The following is a 21,283-nucleotide window of genomic DNA, read 5'->3' on the forward strand; positions in this document are numbered from 1 at the left end:
AATGACTCTTGATTTTCTTTTTTTTTTTTTCATGAACTCAAAAACAAGAGATGAGTAAAAACCTGGCTGGACTTCCTCATGAACTTGAGAACCAGTTTATACTGCGTCTGCCTCTGGTAAGGATCCGTTGTATCTCAGAGCAAATATCTTCAATGCAAAAGCATCGTTCTTGGATTCAGTAACATTTGTATTTCAAGATACAAAAACTCAGAACATACATTTCCCAGGAATCATGTTCTGTTAAGCAAGTCCTCTTCTAGAGGGCATTTCTTTTCTCCTGTACATATCACTTACCACATAGGTTGATTTCCTTGCAAAACAACAGTGACAGTGATGGATCCAGTCACTTATCACAAACATGGAACAGCTTGTTCCCTGGGCAGCCAAGATAAAAGTCTTCTAAAATCTTTTCTGTCACCTCAGAAGGGGCAGTTAGGGGGACCAGTACTGTGTCTTCTGCAGATTCATCACCATGCAAGGCTGTCAAAGCTGATCTCAACATTGTGTTTGAGTCTCTTCTTCCATTGGTACCTATATTCAAGCATTATTTAGTTTAGGAAGCTAAGGATGTTAAGGATGGGGTCCACAAAGCCATTTTCTCATTTAGTGTTAACTCATATACTCTGTAGTGACTGAAACTGAAGGGCAGCTGTAAGGAGTAGAAATGTAGAGCTGAGAGGAGGCACTGTGCTGTCAAATAGCAATGATGAAGTTAGAGTTGGCCTCATCTTGACTCACACAATGGATAGGCTCTCATGGTACATGCACTGTTACTAACATTAAGGAAATGCGAGGTTTTAGTTAAGAGAGGGCTCTCTTTGATAATGTCTGTTCTACTAGCTGCCAAGTAAACAATTCTTCTGATTATTCAATTTACCTCATTTGTAGGAACATGCTTCTACTGTCAGGAACCTAATACATTCTAGAAAGGTCAGCATGAAGGATAAACTGAAAATTGACATATCTCGTAAGTAGTTATTACATTGAACCATATATTGAACAATAATTTACTAAGAGACTGCTATGTGTCAGGCACTATACTAGCTACTAAAGATGTGAAAAAGAGTAGAATATGGTCTCTGCCTTAATGAACTCACAGTTTAAAGAGACTTAATTTACTCACACCTCTTTTTATTTTTTTGGCAGTACTGGGGTTTGAACTCAGGGCCTCATGCTTGCTAGGCATACATTCAACCACTTAAGTCACTCCACCAGCCCTTTTTTGCATTGGGTATTTTCAAAATAGGATTTCGAGAACTGTTTGCCCAAGCTAGCGAACCATGATCCTCCTGATCTCTACCTTCTGAGTAGCTAGGATTACAGGCATGAGCCATCAGCACCTGGCCATTCATACCTTCTTTTAGGGGAAAGAAAGTAGGAATTATGTAATTGGTAATTATCATAGTGTGTATAAGGAAGAACTTGGGCATCAACTGTGGGATTTTCGTACAGCTGATAATCTACTTACAAGCTTTGTGATTTCTGAATGTCCAGAGGAGTGACAAATGAATATGCTGTTCTTTGTTTGCAAAGGTGATGTAACTTTCTTTTTTTGCTGTACTGGGGTTTGAACTCAGGGCCTTGTGCTTGCTGGGCAGGCAATCTACCACTTGAGCCACTCCACCAGCCCACTTTCTTTTAAATAATATTTTTATATTTGCAAATCATACATTGATAAGGGGTTAAGATCTAAAATATATAAGGAATTCACTCATTAGCAAGAAAACAAAAATCTAAACCAAAAATGGGCATAGGACCTGAACAGACACTTTTCAAAGGAAGACTTACAAATGGCCAACAGGTTCATGAAAATTGCTCAGCATCACTAATCATTTTGGGAATGCAAATTGCAACCAAAATTAAATATACTCACTGTTAGGATGGGTTTTACCAAAAAGAAAAATGATGGCTAGGCCCTAGTGGTTCATGCCTGCAATCCTAGCTACTCGGGAAGCAAAGATCAGGAAAATTGAGATTCAAAGGCAGCCCAGGCAAATAGTTTGCAAGACCTTATCTTGAAAACACCTAGCACAAAATTGGGCTGGTGGAGTGGCACAAGTGGTAGAGCACCTGCCTAGCAAGCGTGAGGGCCCTGAGTTTAAAACCCAGTACCTTGAAAAAAAAGGAAGAAAAAAGTTAAGTATTGATGAGGATAAGGAGAAAAGGGAACCCTTGCACACTATTGCTAGAAATGTAAATTAGTACAACCATTGTGTATGGAGGTTCCTCAAAAAATAGAGCTACCACGTGTCCCACAATTCTTCTGGGAATATATCCAAAAGAATTGAAATATGTATATTGAAGGAATAGATACAATCCCTTGTACACTGCAGCATTGTTCATAATATCCCAGATATGGAATCAACCTAAGTGTCCATCTAGAGATAAATGGATAAAGGAAATATGGTATATATACACAATGATATACTAGTCAGTCTTAAAGAATAATAAAATTCTGTCATTTGGGACAACATGGGTGAAGTGGCCATGCCTGTAATCCCAGCACTTGGTAGGTAGAGGCAGGAGGATTGCAAGTTCGAGGCCACCTGTGACTGTATTAGCGAGACCGTGTCAGAAAGAGGGGAGGGAGGAAGGTAGGGAGAGAGGAAGGAAGGAATATGGTGGTATGATCTTACATGTGAAATCTAAAAACAAACTGAATTATTAGTAAAGAGTAGAATGACAGTCACCAGAGACTGGTAAGGGTTGGGGAGCAATTAGCAAGGAAGTGGGTACAGAGATAGTCAGGAGGGGTAAGTTTTGAGAGCTTTTACATAATAGGGTGACTATCGTCAATGGTAATGTATGTTTCAGAAAGTAAATTTGGGCCAGGTGCCCATGGCTCACACTTGTAATCCTAGCTACTCAGAAGGCAGAGATCAGGAGAATCACAGTTTGAGACCAGCCAGAGCAAACAGTTCTCCAGACCCTATCCCAAAAATACCCTATACAAAACAGGACTGGCAGAGTGGCTTAAGTGGTAAAGCACCTGCCTAGCAAGCATGAGACTCTGGGTTCAAACCCCAGTACCACCAAACAAAAAAAAAGTAAATTTTGAATGTTTCACTCCAAATATGTTAAATGAGAATATGTTAAGTTGCTTGATTATTTAATCATTCCACATTGTATACATGTATCAAAATACCACATTGAACCCCATAAGTGTAATACAATTATGATTTGTTAATTAAAATTATGCTAATTTTTAAAAGCCCCCAACGGATGAATGGATAAAGAAAAAGTGGTATGTATACACAATGCAATTTTATTCAGCCATAAAGAAGAATGAGATTATGTCATTTGCAGAAAAATAAATGAAACTATAGATCATCACATTAGGTGAAATAAGCCATTCTCACAAAGACATGTTTTCTCTCATGTGGCGTTTCATGGGGAAGGACATGAAAGTAAAAGGGGCACTCTTAAGGAGGGGGAGGAGGGAGAGATGATAAGACAGGGTAACAGAGGGGGTGAATACGATCAAAGCACATTATATGCATGCACAGAAATGTCATAATGAAGCGCTTTACAATTAAAAAAAAACTTTTCTTATAGTATTTAGGATTGAACTCAAGGCCTTATACTTGCTAGGCAAGCACTCTACCACTTGAACTATGCCCCCGGATGTTTTTTCCTTTATTTTTCAATCAAGGTATCACACTTTTTGCCCAGGGCCAGCCTCAGACCATGATCCTCCCACTCACACCTCCCACATATCTGGGATTACACAATAGAGTCACCACACGCAGCTTGTTTCTTGAGATGGGGCTCTCGCTAACTTTTTGCCCACATTGGCCTCAAACTATGATATTCCCAATCTCTGCTTCCTGAGTAGTCTAGCAGTTTTAATTTTAAATTTGGGCTGTTACAGTAAATTACTTGGCATTTTTAATACTTTAATATGGAACATGTACACAGGGAAAGGAAAAAACATTACTCTTTATAAACTGTGTTTTAAGTAGAAAATACAGTATCTCAAGTAAAACTTTAAAATTGGCACCAAAAATAATCCCACCACTCAAGTTAACCCTTATTGACATTAAAAATAAAGGGCAATACAGGTTCATGTTTAGAAACAGAAAATTCAAAAGGAAAAATGAAATTTATTCCTCACAGTGCCCCATTGTTGAGACTAAAAATAACCAGTATTAACTGTTTCTTCTGTTTTATGTGTAAGATCATAATTTAAATAATCTCAGTGTTTTTAAAGTTTAACATAAAAAGGATCATGTCAAACACGGTTTGTAGCTTTCTTTTTCACTTAGTATTAGAAGATTGACCTGAGTCTTTTTTTTTTCATTTTTCTTTTATTATTCATATGTGCATACAAGGCTTGGTTCATTTCTCCCCCCTGCCCCCACCCCCTCCCTTACCACCCACTCCGCCCCCTCCCACTCCCCCCGCCTCAATACCCAGCAGAAACTATTTTGCCCTTATCTCTAATTTTGTTGTAGAGAGAGTATAAGCAATAATAGGAAGGAACAAGGGTTTTTGCTGGTTGAGATAAGGATAGCTATACAGGGCATTGACTCACATTGATTTCCTGTGCGTGGGTGTTACCTTCTAGGTTAATTCTTTTTGATCTAACCTTTTCTCTAGTACCTGTTCCCCTTTTCCTATTGGCCTCAGTTGCTTTAAGGTATCTGCTTTAGTTTCTCTGGGTTAAGGGCAACAAATGCTAGCTAGTTTTTTAGGTGTCTTACCTATCCTCACCCCTCCCTTGTGTGCTCTCGCTTTTATCATGTGCTCATAGTCCAATCCCCTTGTTGTGTTTGCCCTTGAACTAATGTCCACATATGAGGGAGAACATACGATTTTTGGTTTTTTGAGCCAGGCTAACCTCACTCAGAATGATGTTCTCCAATTCCATCCATTTACCAGCGAATGATAACATTTCGTTCTTCTTCATGGCTGCATAAAATTCCATTGTGTATGGATAGCACATTTTCTTAATCCATTCGTCAGTGCTGGGGCATCTTGGCTGTTTCCATAACTTGGCTATTGTGAATAGTGCCGCAATAAACATGGATGTGCAGGTGCCTCTGGAGTAACAGTCTTTTGGGTATATCCCCAAGAGTGGTAATGCTGGATCAAATGGTAGATCGATGTCCAGCTTTTTAAGTAGCCTCCAAATTTTTTTCCAGAGTGGTTGTACTAGTCTACATTCCCACCAACAGTGTAAGAGGGTTCCTTTTTCCCGCATCCTTGCCAACACCTGTTTGTTGGTGGTGTTGCTGATGATGGCTATTTTAACAGGGGTGAGGTGGAATCTTAGCGTGGTTTTAATTTGCATTTCCTTTATTGCTAGAGATGGTGAGCATTTTTTCATGTGTTTTCTGGCCATTTGAATTTCTTCTTTTGAGAAAGTTCTGTTTAGTTCACGTGCCCATTTCTTTATTGGTTCATTAGTTTTGGGAGAATTTAGTTTAAGTTCCCTGTATATTCTGGTTATCAGTCCTTTGTCTGATGTATAGTTGGCAAATATTTTCTCCCACTCTGTGGGTGTTCTCTTCAGTTTAGAGACCATTTCTTTTGATAAACAGAAGCTTTTTAGTTTTATGAGGTCCCATTTATCTATGCTATCTCTTAGTTGCTGTGCTGCTGGGGTTTCATTGAGGAAGTTCTTACCTATACCTACTAACTCCAGAGTATTTTCTACTCTTTCTTGTATCAACTTAAGAGTTTGGGGTCTGATATTAAGATCCTTGATCCATTTTGAGTTAATCTTGGTGTAGGGTGATATACATGGATCTAGTTTCAGTTTTTTGCAGACTGCTAGCCAGTTTTCCCAGCAGCTTTTGTTGAAAAGGCTGCTATTTCTCCATCGTATATTTTTAGCTCCTTTGTCAAAGATAAGTTGCTTATAGTTGTGTGGCTTCATATCTGGGTCCTCTATTCTGTTCCACTGGTCTTCATGTCTGTTTTTGTGCCAGTACCATGCTGTTTTTATTGTTATTGCTTTGTAATATAGTTTGAAGTCAGGTATTGTGATACCTCCTGCATTGTTCTTTTGACTGAGTATTGCCTTGGCTATTCGTGGCCTCTTGTGTTTCCATATAAATTTAACAGTAGATTTTTCAATCTCTTTAATGAATGTCATTGGAATTTTGATGGGAATTGCATTAAACATGTAGATTACTTTGGGGAGTATCGACATTTTTACTATGTTGATTCTACCAATCCACGAGCATGGGAGATCTCTCCACTTTCTATAGTCTTCCTCAATCTCTTTCTTCAGAAGTGTATAGTTTTCCTTGTAGAGGTCTTTCACATCTTTTGTTAGGTTTACACCTAGGTATTTGATTTTGTTTGAGGCTATTGTAAATGGAATTGTTTTCATACATTCTTTTTCCGTTTGCTCATTGTTAGTGTATAGAAATGCTAATGATTTTTCTATGTTGATTTTATATCCTGCTACCTTGCTATAGCTATTGATGATGTCTAGAAGCTTCTGAGTAGAGTTTTTTTGACCTGAGTCTTCTTGTGTCAAAATATACTCATGTTTGAGACACATGAGCAGGATTTAATGTTCACTATATGACTGTTGGATAGAATTTTATCATTGTGAAGCCCAGTAGAGATTTTAACCTGAGACTTATTAGCATCCTTCTAGGACTACCCCTTCCTGCATCTAACCTTTTTGAAAACACATGTACAGTGGCACAGTTGAAAAAGGAATATGTTTAAATGAAAGGAATTTGCTTTTTAGGATGAACATGAAGTGTTTACTGCTTTGCCCACATTTAGTTCACAACCATTACGAAGAAGCTTAGTTAATTTTGAAGGAGTAACAAACTGGGAAAAAAGAATTCCACATACTCTCACTTCTTTTTATCTGGAAGTTACTAATTGTGTACACAGTTATATCATTATGAAAAATAGTAGTTTTCACTGAAAAACTATTCTGTTCCACATAAGTCTTCATTATTCAGAGGCTTATGAGTTCATTGGGGTGGGGCACCTTTGGCTCACACCTGTAATCCTAGCTAGTCAGGAGGCAGAAATCAGGAGGATGTCGGTTTGAGGCCATCCCAGACAAATAGTTCATGATACCCTATCTCGAAAATACCCAACACAAAAAACAGCTTTCAGAGTGGTTCAGGAGAGTGCCTGCCTTATAAGCATGAGGCCATGAGTTCAACCCCCCCATACTGCCAAAAAATAGTTCACTAGGAGGATACCAACTTTAACTTTATTTTGTTTTAGCTGATGGACGTCATACAGTTGTTGAGATAGATGGTGTCTCACTTTCTGCTAAGCTGGTTGATTTGCCTTGTGTTATTGAAAGTCTGAAAACTCATGATAAAAAAAGCTTTTATAAAACCGCAGATATTTCCCAGGTATGGACTAGTTTTCTTAATCTTCTAGCTCATATCACATCATTCAATGAACCCCTTTCTACTTTTTCTCTTTGGTCCAGTACTCCTTTCCAATTGGTTAATGGCTCATTGCTATTTCTAATTTCTAGATAATTTTCATAGGAATAAAATGTCATGTTCTACTTTCATGTTTGATCCTTAACTTACCTTATTTATCCAAATAGCTTGCAGAGCCCCCATTTTGCCATTTATTGTAATTTCCATTAATTTACAAATATGAGCATCTGGAATGTTTTTCTGAACCTTCTACTAAAATAGTATGTTAACTCTAGAGGTTTAAGTTGGCTCATATTCATCATCTCTGCTAGTGCTTTCTGATTTCCTCTCTAAATCAAGATGCTAAGATAATGTGTTTTCAACATACTCCTTCTGCAGTGGTAAATACTCTAGCTAAAAACACACAGTCCATATACGTTGTTGCTGGAGGAAAGAAGAAAGGAGAGAGGGGAAGACAGAGACAGAGAATATGAGAATATAAACATATATTACATAATACTTGGTTTTCTTGAAATGCCAAGCATCAATTTCTTCTGTCCTTCACGATTTCTGGTGGCAAAGATGATCATGATTCATCACTAACTCAAGATTTTGGACCACGGTCAACTTTTTTGTTTTTGTTAAATGTAGATGCTTGTGTGCAGTGCTGAAGGTGATGTCCACTCCTCTCCAGAAGAAGAAGTTACCTTCAATAACCTATCCAATAAAGCAGAGAAAAAGAAAAAATATGCCTGGAAACACGGTAGTAAGTCACCAGCACCTTGCTCATTCCGACTGACTATATTTATCTTTTGAATCCTAATTCTCTGTGAATCAAGGACTTTTTCCCCGGTTCATTAGCTCTTAGACACTCGTAAGGAAAGGAGTCATGTCATGACTTATAGCATGACTTTTCCTCTTTATTGAATTCAGATAGATAATGTGACTACCATCAGTAATATATATGTTTCACCATGTTGTATCGTTTTTAGTTTCTCCACCACTTAAGAATGTCCAAAAGAAAAGGTTCCGGAAAGTTAAAAAAAAGGTTAGTGTCATGCTATTGTGTGTCTTCTGGGTGGATTAGAAAATGATTATGAATGGGAAGGAAAGGGAAGGAAGTCAGTTGGAAGTGAACTTGTTTATTCATTTATGTGTTCAATAAACAATGCCAAACACCGTATGCTAACAGTTGGGAATATATCAGTGAAGATAAAACAGACCTGATCTTTGAAGTTATAGGCTAGTTGTTAGGAACCTAGAAGAATCATGAATTTGAAACTTCTGCTCATGCTTTTAGTTTTCAATTGCAAGGTCTAGGTTTAAAGTGATCCCATCCAAAACCTGAAAATTAGGAATTGTGTTTATATTCCTATCTTTACTTCAAGCTCATAGAAACTTGGGTCACTACAAGATTACTTTGCCTTAGAAGAAGGAATAAAAGGAATACAAATAGGTAAAGAAACTGTCAAAATATCCCTGTTTGCAGACGACATGATCCTATACCTTAAAGACCCAAAAAACTCTACTCAGAAGCTTCTAGACATCATCAATAGCTATAGCAAGGTAGCAGGATATAAAATCAACATAGAAAAATCATTAGCATTTCTATACACTAACAATGAGCAAACGGAAAAAGAATGTATGAAAACAATTCCATTTACAATAGCCTCAAACAAAATCAAATACCTAGGTGTAAACCTAACAAAAGATGTGAAAGACCTCTACAAGGAAAACTATACACTTCTGAAGAAAGAGATTGAGGAAGACTATAGAAAGTGGAGAGATCTCCCATGCTCGTGGATTGGTAGAATCAACATAGTAAAAATGTCGATACTCCCCAAAGTAATCTACATGTTTAATGCAATTCCCATCAAAATTCCAATGACATTCATTAAAGAGATTGAAAAATCTACTGTTAAATTTATATGGAAACACAAGAGGCCACGAATAGCCAAGGCAATACTCAGTCAAAAGAACAATGCAGGAGGTATCACAATACCTGACTTCAAACTATATTACAAAGCAATAACAATAAAAACAGCATGGTACTGGCACAAAAACAGACATGAAGACCAGTGGAACAGAATAGAGGACCCAGATATGAAGCCACACAACTATAAGCAACTTATCTTTGACAAAGGAGCTAAAAATATACAATGGAGAAATAGCAGCCTCTTCAACAAAAGCTGCTGGGAAAACTGGCTAGCAGTCTGCAAAAAACTGAAACTAGATCCATGTATATCACCCTACACCAAGATTAACTCAAAATGGATCAAGGATCTTAATATCAGACCCCAAACTCTTAAGTTGATACAAGAAAGAGTAGGAAATACTCTGGAGTTAGTAGGTATAGGTAAGAACTTTCTCAATGAAACCCCAGCAGCACAGCAACTAAGAGATAGCATAGATAAATGGGACCTCATAAAACTAAAAAGCTTCTGTTCATCAAAAGAAATGGTCTCTAAACTGAAGAGAACACCCACAGAGTGGGAGAAAATATTTGCCAACTATACATCAGACAAAGGACTGATAACCAGAATATACAGGGAACTTAAAAAACTAAATTCTCCCAAAACTAATGAACCAATAAAGAAATGGGCACGTGAACTAAACAGAACTTTCTCAAAAGAAGAAATTCAAATGGCCAGAAAACACATGAAAAAATGCTCACCATCTCTAGCAATAAAGGAAATGCAAATTAAAACCACGCTAAGATTCCACCTCACCCCTGTTAAAATAGCCATCATCAGCAACACCACCAACAACAGGTGTTGGCGAGGATGTGGGGAAAAAGGAACCCTCTTACACTGTTGGTGGGAATATAGACTAGTACAACCACTCTGGAAAAAAATTTGGAGGCTACTTAAAAAGCTGGACATCGATCTACCATTTGATCCAGCAATACCACTCTTGGGGATATACCCAAAAGACTGTTACTCCAGAGGCACCTGCACATCCATGTTTATTGCGGCACTATTCACAATAGCCAAGTTATGGAAACAGCCAAGATGTCCCAGCACTGACGAATGGATTAAGAAAATGTGCTATCCATACACAATGGAATTTTATGCAGCCATGAAGAAGAACGAAATGTTATCATTCGCTGGTAAATGGATGGAATTGGAAAACATCATTCTGAGTGAGGTTAGCCTGGCCCAAAAGACCAAAGATCGTATGTTCTCCCTCATATGTGGACATTAGTTCAAGGGCAAACACAACAAGGGGATTGGACTATGAGCACATGATAAAAGCGAGAGCACACAAGGGAGGGGTGAGGATAGGTAAGACACCTAAAAAACTAGCTAGCATTTGTTGCCCTTAACCCAGAGAAACTAAAGTAGATACCTTAAAGCAACTGAGGCCAATAGGAAAAGGGGAACAGGTACTAGAGAAAAGGTTAGATCAAAAAGAATTAACCTAGAAGGTAACACCCACGCACAGGAAATCAATGTGAGTCAATGCCCTGTATAGCTATCCTTATCTCAACCAGTAAAAACCCTTGTTCCTTCCTATTATTGCTTATACTCTCTCTACAACAAAATTAGAAATAAGGGCAAAATAGTTTCTGCTGGGTATTGAGGGGGGGAGAGGGAGGGGCGAATGGGTGGTAAGGGAGGGGGTGGGGGCAGGGGGGAGAAATGAACCAAGCCTTGTATGCACATATGAATAATAAAAGAAAAATGAAAAAAAAAGATTACTTTGACTTGGAGTCATTGTTTTTAAATTTAGCTTTTTATTTTGAAATAATTATATAGTCACATGCAATTGTACAAAATGAGAGATTGCACGTACTCTTTTCTCAGTAAACCATTTTAACATTTTATAAAATCAGAGTATCACAAATAAGGAATTGACATTATTGAAATTTGCCAGTCTTCTTTAGCTTTCTCATTTACTTGTCTCGTGTTTGTGTTTGTGTGTGTTTAGTTCTTTGCATCTTTATCCCATGTGTAGGTTCATGTGTCCACTTACACAGTCAAAATATTAAGCAGTTCCTTCACCACGAGGTTCTCTCATCTTGCCTTTATGTATCCATACTCACTTCCCTCCTACTTTACACTCTTGGTCCTTAATACCTGGCAGTCACTAATCTGTTCTCTATCTCTATAATTTTGCCATTTTTAGTATTTCACATAAATGGAATAATACAGATGTAACATCTGAGAGTATCTTTTTTTATCCACTCAGCATAATTCCCTTAAGATCCATGCAGTTTTGCATATATCAGTATGTTCCTTTTTATTGCCAAGTAGTATTCCATGGTATGAATGTTCCAATTTGTTTAACTGTGCATCTATTAAAGGACGTCTGATTTTGCAGTTTTTGACTAACATAAATAAAGCTGTGAACAGGTTTTTGTGTGAACATGAGTCTTGCATTTCTCTGGGATAAATGGCCAGGTGTATTGCTTAGTTGCATGGTAGTTGCATGTTAGTTTTATAAGAAACTTACATACTGTTTTCAGAGGAAATACCATTTTATATTCCCACCAGTGATGTATGAGTGATCCAAGTTCTCCATCTCCTCTCCAGTATTAGGTGTTGTCACTATTTTTAAAAATTTTAACCATTCTAAAAGGTGTGTAGTGATCTCATTATGGTATTGATTTGTGTTTCTCTGATAGATAATGATATTGAAGAGCTCACATACTTGTTTTCTATCTATGTATCCACTTCAGTGAAGTGTCTGCTCATGCCTTTTGCCCATTTTCTAACATGACATTTTTATTGTTTTTTTAAAGGTTCTTTTTATATTCTATATACTAGTCTCTTGTCAGATACCTTGCAAACATCTTCTCCCAGTTTATTGCTTGGCCTTTCATCCTCTTCACAGGATCCTTCAGAGGGCAAAAGTTTTTAGTTTTAAAGAGATCCAATTTAAGTTTTTTTAAGGATCTTATTTTTTGTGTTAAATCTAAGAAACCATTGCCTAGCCTAGATCTTGAAGATTTCACCTGTGTATTTTTAAAGTTTTATACTTTATATTTAACCCTGCAATCCATTTTTAATTTTGTCCAAGTATGAGGATTCATTTTTTTATGTGTGTCTAGTTGCTTCAGCACCATTTGTTATCCTTCCTTCATTGTATTGATTTTGCACCATTGCCAAAAATTAGTTTGACATACTCGTATGGGTCTGTTTCTGGGTTCTTTATTCCTTTTTTTTTTTTCTGGTACTGTGGTACTGGGGTTTTTGAACTCGGGGCCTTACACTTGCTAGGCAAGTCCTCTGCCACTTGTGCTACATCTCCAGCCCTGGTTCTTTATTCTGTTCCACTGATCCATGTGTCAGTCTTCCCACTGATACAATGTAATAGGTATTGAAATTGAAGAATTGATTGCTTCTGCTTTTTCAATATTGTTTTAGTCATTCTTGCTGGACACAGTGGATCACACCTTTAAACCCAACTAAGGAGGCAAAGATCGGGAGGATCATGGTTTGAGGCCAGCCAGGGCAAAAAGTTAGCAAGACCCCCATCTCCATCAACAATCCAGGCGGGTGGGGTGTACTTGTGATCCCAGCAACTCTGTGGACCAGGGTCCAAGCTAGCTCCAGACAAAAACACGAGACCTTATCCAAACTAGCAGTCACCAAGGTTGTGAGTTCAAACCCAGGTACCACAAAGAAAAGGATTGTTTTAACCATTCTAGAGCCTATATCTTTCCACTTAAATTTTAGAATAAGCTTGTCCATGTCTACAGAAAACCATGCTGGAATTTTGAATAGGAATTAAAATTGACATCTTTACTATGTTGAGTTTTCCAATTCATTTGTTGCCTTGACTTTATACCCTGTCAGTCAACAGCATTTACTGAGTGTGTACTAAATGTAAAACCAGGTAAAGAATAGTTGTAGAGCTTTTAACCTTTACTTAAATATAGCAGCCATAATACAACTTCATTGTTAACTGTGCTTTATTTCTTAGCTCCCTGATATGAAGCCAATTGAAGAAACCAGCTTTAATGAGGTAGAACAATTACGATATACCTTCGTTGTTTTAGTGTGTTTTATTCAGTAACTCCATAGTTTCAAGAAAATGAAATAAATTATAAAAGTTTTTTGAGCCTTTCTTCTCATCTCCATCCCACCTGCACATACACTAAGAAATTAATTCATTGTTTAATGTCCAAAAACTGCTAGCAAAACATTCAATTTAGCCAGTGAGCCTGAGTATTGCAAACTGCTTTTTTTCTGATTTTATTTCAGAATCTATTCCTTGGAGGCTAGGGTTCATTTTTAATAGTGGTTGTTTACAATTACTTATTTCAAGTCTTAATTTCAATTTTAGCATGGTGAATTGGTTGCTATAGATATAATTGTCTAAAATTGGTTTCAAAGGAAAACACAGCTAAGATCCAGTTTTTGTAGGAACATCTCAAACAATAAAGATATTAGGGAGTAAAATCTAGGAATTTGGGTTTTTAAACCAAATTACTTAAATGGCAAGGTGTTACAGTTCTTTGCCAGTATGAATTAGGACAAATAATAAGTGAGACCTAAGAATTGCACTTGTTTACCATAGAATTTCAAACTAAAAAGATTAAATGTTTCAAGTGATTTAATTGGGAAAATAAGATCACTTTATAAAAATATAGATCCTGTTTAAAGATTCCTTCATAAATAGCACTATTTAAAATACACCTTTGGTTGGATGAGCATATAATAAGGTGTAATCATTTGGATTCATTGGTAAATAGGAAAAGGGTACTCCTGCAAAACATAGGGTGTTAAATAACACTACTGGTGTTCCCTCTCACACTTTGCTTCAGTTCATTGACTCTCTAGAAGTGGAAAAGGAAGTGAAGAGACTGCTGTGTTCAGATGCTGAAGCCATCAGTACACGTATCCTTTACACCAAATATTTTCTCTATAATCTGTTTCACTCCATATGCACATGCTGACAAACTTCTGGTTGGTTTGTTTCAGGGTGGAGATGAAACTCCAGGCCTTGCTCATGCTAGGCAAACTCTACCACTAAACAACATCCTCTTCCCTCATTTATGGTATTTGTGTACCAATTTTTATTTGTAGAACTTTGGATTTTGAGAAATGTTAACTTTCTAACTAAGAATAGTAAGTACATGTAATAGAAATTTATTTACTCAAGTAATTCACTGTAAGGCACTTCTCCACACTAAGAATACAGATACAAGTAAAGTTGGACTAAATTAAATAACACTTTTTGTCAAAGAGCCTCTTCCCTTTCAACTGTGCCCATTCCTTTCCTTCTTTTTCCTTGACTGCCTCTACTTTAAGGATGGGAAGTCATTGCTGATGAAGAAACCAAGGAAATAGAAAGTCAAGGATATGTTCCAGGCCTTCCAATGTCCCCAGGAATTAACAACTACAGGCGTGATCATAGCGCATCAGGTATTTTAGTAAAGACAGAGAATGAGCTTCAGAGAGGGTAGGTATTGACTGTGTATCAGATCATTCTTCATAGATTCACAGGAAAATCCCTGAAAAAGAATGGCTCTGTCCTTCTTCCCTCTTATTGGTTCCCCAATGCTTTAAGGGTTTTAAATTGGGTTTTTATGGCTCCTTAGATACTCTGAAGGTCTTGATTAATACATGATTGAATGTTAGTGCTTTGTATTTCCTGTCCTTGTTTCATGAAGGGAGTACTTTTCTTGTAAGAAAAGTGTGTATAAATTTTGCTGGTTGCCCAGTGAATTTTGGAGTAAAGAGTATAATTACATCTGGGATGGGAGTCATTTGCAAAGCTTCAGATACTTTCAACTCCCTCTTGATCAAAACCAATAGAGTATGATATGCTTCGGGAGATGTACAGTGATTCTTCTAGCAGTAACAATTATGTTGAAGACAATGGAAATGATAAAGATGAGAAGGATGAAGATGATGAAGATGATGAGGTGGAATGGGACGAATGTGAGGAAGAAGAGGAGGAAGATTCTGAAGAGGCTATAGAAAAAGAGATAAAAGCCAAGTTTGAATCTGGACTGTATAAAGCAAAGGAAGGTGCCTATTCAATAGGTAAGTCAGAAGAAAAGACAGGGATTTGTATGGGGTGGTAACAGTGTTGAAAGTTAATCCTAAGCACATATTAGATACACTGCTAAGTTTGAGAAGTTCTTGATCAGATGTGTAGTGGAGTTTTACTTGATTTGGATTTTGGTCCATTAGTTTAGCCTATATTTAAATACATAAAAGTCTCTTTCTGCTTCTGTTAGTCATAGAAATTCATAAGCAGATTTATTACATTCAGAAGAGTCTCAAAAAGATTCAGCGCAAAGCACAAAGACAAATAGATATCATCAGGAAAGTGGAAAACCTGACCCTCAAGGTAAGTTGTTGGCTGGTATAAAGAAATTCTGATACCTTACTTTCAAAATTCCATCTTTGTCTTTCCACTCATGTCATCTCTATGCAGTGCTCTTACTTATTCATGAACCTAAACAACCTTTTAAAAGCCTCCAATAAGATATCCCTGTTTTGTTTTACCTGAGTAATTTTGATCATCTAATATAAGCATTTTGGTGAGGGAACCAGGTGACTTGAGATAATAATTGCAAAATTGAGCATTTATTATGCAAACATCACATAAATAACTATATATTGTCTCATTTCATCTTCAAATCCCTGAAACAGAGATACTGTGACCATTTCATTTCCACTTTACAAGTAAAGAATTAAAACTCAAAGAGGTTTAAATAACTTGTCAAGGACAGTAAATGACAAAGCATAGATTGAACCCTGTTTTTGTATCAAAACATACTCATTTAGGTGAAATTTTATGATGTATGCTTGAACAAAAATAATCTTGTTTTATTTTTATTCATACATGTTTCACAGCTTTGATGAATGGAAAATACATGCTCTTAGGCCAGGTTTGCATCCTTCCTTGTAGTGAAAGAGATTTCAAAGCAAATAGAGAATTCTTTGTTAGATTTCATTTTGTGTAGAGCAACTACACAAAATTGAAGGGGAGCAACTTGACACAGAGTTATACCCATTTTGGATAGTGTCCTTTAGAATACCCCAAAATAATAGAAGTGAATTCATTTTGAGAGATATGTGGTATTATTGTGGTATATTTGTGGTTTATACATAAGTGGTATTATTATTGCATGTAGTATTAGGAGTAGTAGTATTCTGCCCTAGTAAGGGGAAATGGAGGAGAAATCCATACCAGATTCCAAGTCAGGTTCTTTTATAGGTCACCACAGACAAAGGATTTGTGCTAAACTAGAAAAGGTAGAATGAAGGCATTTTAATCATTTATTTTTGCACAAGAAAAAATGCTATGTAGCTTTTAAATCAAATAGGATGATGCTGTAGTTATGAGGTAGTTTTTATGGTCTAATTCCTCTAAAAAGAGGGCTCTTTTGTATTATTGGAAGTTTTCTTGCTTATCAAATTATGCAACAAACTGTCTCCAGTGTTTCTATTTCCCTTTGAGACACAGTATTGATCATTTATACAATTTGTTTTCCAGACTCATTTGTATTCTGTGCTGGGGCAGCTTACAGTACAGGAAAAGGAAAAGCGTATGCAGGTGAGAAGTATGTTTTTAAATAGACAAGAAAACATTTGCTATAAAGAACTACCCCTATCTCATTCTGGCTCTTCATTTTATAAGAGTGAGGATAGCAGAGTGGATCAAGGACTTTGTGAAAATTTACTCATTCAACTGCTGTTAACTCCCTATGGAGTGAAAAGTGCTGCATATACACTGATAAATAAGATACAGTACTTGTCCTTATATAGCTAAGAGTATATCAAGAGAGATGGTCACTTGTTGGTCACTTGTACTACTTCTTTTGAGAAATGTCTGTTCAGTTCATTTTCCCATTCACAGATTGAATTGTTTACTCTTTTGATGTTTCATTTTTTTTGAGTATTTTTTTTCTTTTTGGTGGTACTGGGGGATTTGAACTCAGAACCTCATACTTGCTAGGCTTTTTTGAGTTTTTAAAAAATATATACTGAATATTAATCCTTTGTCAGATGAAAATCTGCTAAAGATTTTAAAGCTGTCTTTTTACTCTGGTAATTATTTACTTTGTTGTACAGAAGCTTTTTTAAATTGATGCAATGCTATTTGTCAATTCTTTTTCTATTATTTCCTGTTGGGAGTTCCATTCAGAATCATTGCCTATTCCTACATTATCAGTATGTTTTCCTTGAATAGTTTCAAAGTTCCAGGTCTTATATTATGATCTTTGATTCATTTTGAAATGATTTGTGTACAGAGTGAGAGATTATGATCTACTTTTAATCTTCTACAGGTGGATATTCAGTTTTCAGCACCATTTGTTAAAGAGATTATCTTTTATCCAACGTATGCTTTTTGGCACTTTTGTCAAGAATTAGATGGCTGTATATGCTTGGGTTTATTTCTTGGTGCTCTATTCCATTTGGTCTACAGGTCTTTTCTTGTGCCAGTACCATGCTTTTTTGTTGTTGTTGTTACTACGGCTCTATAGTATAATTTGCAATCAGGTATTGTGATAACCTCCAGTGCTACTTTTTTGCTGAAGATTACTTTAGCTAGTAGGAATCTTTTATGCTTCCTTATGAATTATTTCTGTGAATAATGTTAAATTTTAATGGGGGACTGAATTGAATCTGTAGCTTGCTCCCAGTAATATGGCCATTTTCTCAGTATTATGATGCTTCATGAACATGGCAGGTCTTTCTACCTTCTAGGGTCTTCTGTTTCTTTCTTCAGTGTTTTCTCATTTTCATTATATATGTCTTTTACCAACTTGGTTAATTTTACTCCTGGGTATTTTTGAGACTATCATGAATGTGATCATTTTCCTGATTTCTTTCTCAGCATGTTTGTTATTGGCATATAGAAATGCTACTGATTTTTGTATGTTGATTTTGTATCCTGACACTTTTCCAAAGGTTTTTATCAGATTAAAAGGGTTTCTGGTGCAGTCTTCAAGGCCTTTTAAGTTTAGAATCATAATGTCTGCAGATAGGGATAATTAGACTTCTTCCTTTACTATTTCCATTTTATTTCTTTTTCTTGCCTTATTGCTCTGGCAAAAAAATTTAAGCACTATATTGAGTAAGAGTGGAAAGAATAGATACCCTTGCTAATTCCTGATTTTAGAAAAAATGGTTTCCATTTTTTCCCATTCAGTATAATATTGACTATAGGTTTGTAATATATAGCCTTTATTATATTGAGTACAATCCTTCTATTCCTAGTTTTCTTAGAGCTTTTGTCATGAAGGGACATTGAATTTTGACCTTCTCTGTATCTTGAGATGGTCGTGTTACTTTTGTCTTTGATTCTATTAATGTGCTGTATTACATGTATTGATTTGCATATAATGAACCATCTTTGTCTTCCTGAAATGAAGTCAACTTTACCATAATGTATGGTCTTTTAATGTGTTATTGAATTTGGATTGCAGATATTTTACTGAGGGTTTTGCAACTGTATTCATTATGGAAATTGGCCTGTAGTTTTCCTTTTCTGTTGTGTTCTTACCTGGTTTTTGTATCAGGTTTTTGTATAAGCTTTATATAATGAGCTTAGAAGTATTCCTTCCTTTTCTAATATATTATAGTTTGAGAAGCATTGCTGTTAGTTCTTCGAATGTCTTGTAGAAGTCAACAGTGAATTCATCCAGTCCTAAGCTTTTCTTTGTTAGCAGACTTTTTATTATTGCTTCATGCTCATTGCTTGCTATAGATCTGTTTATGTTGTTTATATCATCTTGGTTCAATTTTGGTAATTCATATGTGTCTAGAAATTCAGTAATTTCTTCTAGATTTTCCAATTGATTAGAATGTGAGTTTTCAGAATACTCCCTAATGATCCTCGAGATTTCAATGGTATCTGTTGTAATATCCTCTTTTCATCTCTAACTGTATTAACTTGGGTCTTCACTTTCTTTCTTTGGGCTTGAAATACGTAAGTCCATGCTCTCTTGAACTTTAGGCATTCTGCTAGAAGTCTGCTGTTATTCTGATAGATTTGCCTTTGTAAGTAATTTTGGCTAACAGCTTGTCAACTTTGGTTATCTTTTTAAAGAACCAACTCTTCATTTCTTTGATTCTTTGTATTGGTCTTTTAGTCCTCATTTCATTATTTTCTGCCCTGATATTTATTGTTTCTTTGTGCCTACTAATTTGGGGTTTTAGTTTGTTCTTACTTATCCAGTAACTTGAGGAGCAACAGCTCTGATTTTTTTTCATGGAGGCACACATAGCCTTTGCTGTATCCCAGAGGTTCTGGTAAGTTGTGTTTTCATTTTCATTTTGATTCTCAGAATTTTAAAATTTCCTGTCATGTCATCAGAAGTGTATAGTTAATCCTCCTTGTGTTTTATAGTTTCTTTTGCTATTGATTTGTAGTTTTTTTGGTAGTTCTGGGATTTGAACTCAGGGCCTCATGCTTGCTAGGTAGGTGCCCTACCACTTGAGCCACTCTGCCAGCCTTATTTCTAGTTTTATTCCACTGATTTTTTTGTATTTTTTGACTTGCTTTATGACAAAAAGGTAATTTCTTTTGAAGAAAGTTCTACTGGCTGCTGAGAAAAATGTGTATTCCACAGCTGTTGGTGGAATATCCTGTAGATATCTATCCTGTCCTCTTAATCTATGGTTCCTTCATTAATATGCAGTGATCTTCTTTATTTCTCCTGACTACTTTTGGCTTGAAATCTACTTTGTCAAATGAGGGTAGCTATTCCTCCTTACTTTTGGATTCCATTTGTTTGGCATATCATTTTCCATGTTTTCATTTTCTGTTTCTGTATGTCTTTGTCAGTGGGGTGAGTTTTGTGAAGACCACAGACAATTGCATCTTGTTTTTAAATCCATTCATCCAGTCTGCATATTTTAATTAGAGTATTATGACCATTTTCATTTAGGCTTATTATTGAGAGGTGTGTACTAACTTCTCCCTTTTTTTATCTTAGAGGTTTGCTGGTTTAGTGAGTTAGTAATGTTGGATTCTTTCCTAATTCTCAGTTGTTCATTTTCCTAGTGAGATTTATTCTTTCCTGAGGTCTCATGGTTGTGTCTGTCTTTCTACTTCTGTGTATATTCCTTTAGTATCTTCTGCAATTATGGCTCAGTGGCCATGAACTGATTTAGTTTATGCTTATCATGGAAGATCTTTATTTTTCCTTCAATTTTAAATAACTTTGTGGATATATTAATTTTGGTTGGCAGTTATTTTCTTGGAGGGCTTGAAATACATTAGTCCATGTTCTCTTGACCCTTAGCCTTTCTGCTAAGAAGTCTGCTGTTATTCTGAAAGGTTTGCCGTTGTAAGTAATTTCTGCTTCTCTCTTGAAGATTCCAGTGCTTTTTATTTGTTCTGTACTCTTGGCATTTTAACTATAATATTATGTAGAGAGGTTGTTTTCTGGTTATGTTTATTTGGGGTTCTAAATGCTTTCTGTACTTGATGTCCATTTCTTTCCCTACACTTAGGCAAGTTTCTGCTGTAATTTCGTAGAACACGTTATCTATGCCTTTTTTCTGTATCTTGACTCCCTCTTCTAGACCACAGCTTCATATGTTTGGTTTCTTAGTCATGTCCCAGAGGCCTTGAATGTTGTGTTCATGATTGTTTTCTTTTCTTTATAGCTATATGAATGTAGTAATTCTGAACCTTGTCTTTAATCCCTCATACTCTTCCACCTGGTCTAGTCTGTTGGTGATGCTTTCCATTGAGAGTTTTTAAATTTGATTTATTGAGCCTTTCATTTCCAATATTTTTGCTAAACTTGTCACCCACGTTGCTGAATTTCTCCTCCAAATCTAGAATTGACTTCTTTTATTCATCTCGTTATTTGAATCCTCCTTGGAGTCACTGGTCATTTTAAAAACTGGTCTTTTAAATTCTTTGTGCTGCATTTCAACCATTTCAGTATTTTTGAATTTAGTAGTTGAGGAGCTGTGAAGTTTTAGAGGAGTCATGTTACCTTTCTT

At 36.2% G+C, this 21,283-nt stretch overlaps 1 protein-coding gene across 1 annotated transcript; it reads left to right on the forward strand.

The window, feature by feature from the left end:
• The first annotated feature begins 50 nt into the window (after positions 1–50).
• Positions 51–17,182, forward strand: Taf7l (TATA-box binding protein associated factor 7 like). The gene is made up of 12 exons (XM_074062246.1): positions 51–116; positions 889–967; positions 7,207–7,340; positions 8,007–8,121; positions 8,348–8,403; positions 13,284–13,325; positions 14,128–14,200; positions 14,615–14,728; positions 15,122–15,352; positions 15,550–15,662; positions 16,815–16,881; positions 17,178–17,182. Exons 1-12 carry the CDS (start codon positions 51–53, stop codon positions 17,180–17,182), a joined length of 1,095 nt encoding a protein of 364 aa, XP_073918347.1.
• The last annotated feature ends 4,101 nt before the right edge of the window (positions 17,183–21,283 follow it).

Source organism: Castor canadensis, chromosome X (assembly GCF_047511655.1).
Source record: "Castor canadensis chromosome X, mCasCan1.hap1v2, whole genome shotgun sequence".
In the NCBI taxonomy this organism is placed as follows: domain Eukaryota; kingdom Metazoa; phylum Chordata; class Mammalia; order Rodentia; family Castoridae; genus Castor; species Castor canadensis.

Bases quoted from the DNA above. Each gene is read 5' to 3' on its own strand.
- Taf7l (XM_074062246.1), top strand. From the start codon at position 51: ATGAGTAAAAACCTGGCTGGACTTCCTCATGAACTTGAGAACCAGTTT. The intron at 14,729-15,121 runs GTATTTTAGTAA...CAAAACCAATAG, and splicing joins GCGTGATCATAGCGCATCAG to AGTATGATATGCTTCGGGAG. The intron at 15,663-16,814 runs GTAAGTTGTTGG...TTTGTTTTCCAG, and splicing joins TGGAAAACCTGACCCTCAAG to ACTCATTTGTATTCTGTGCT.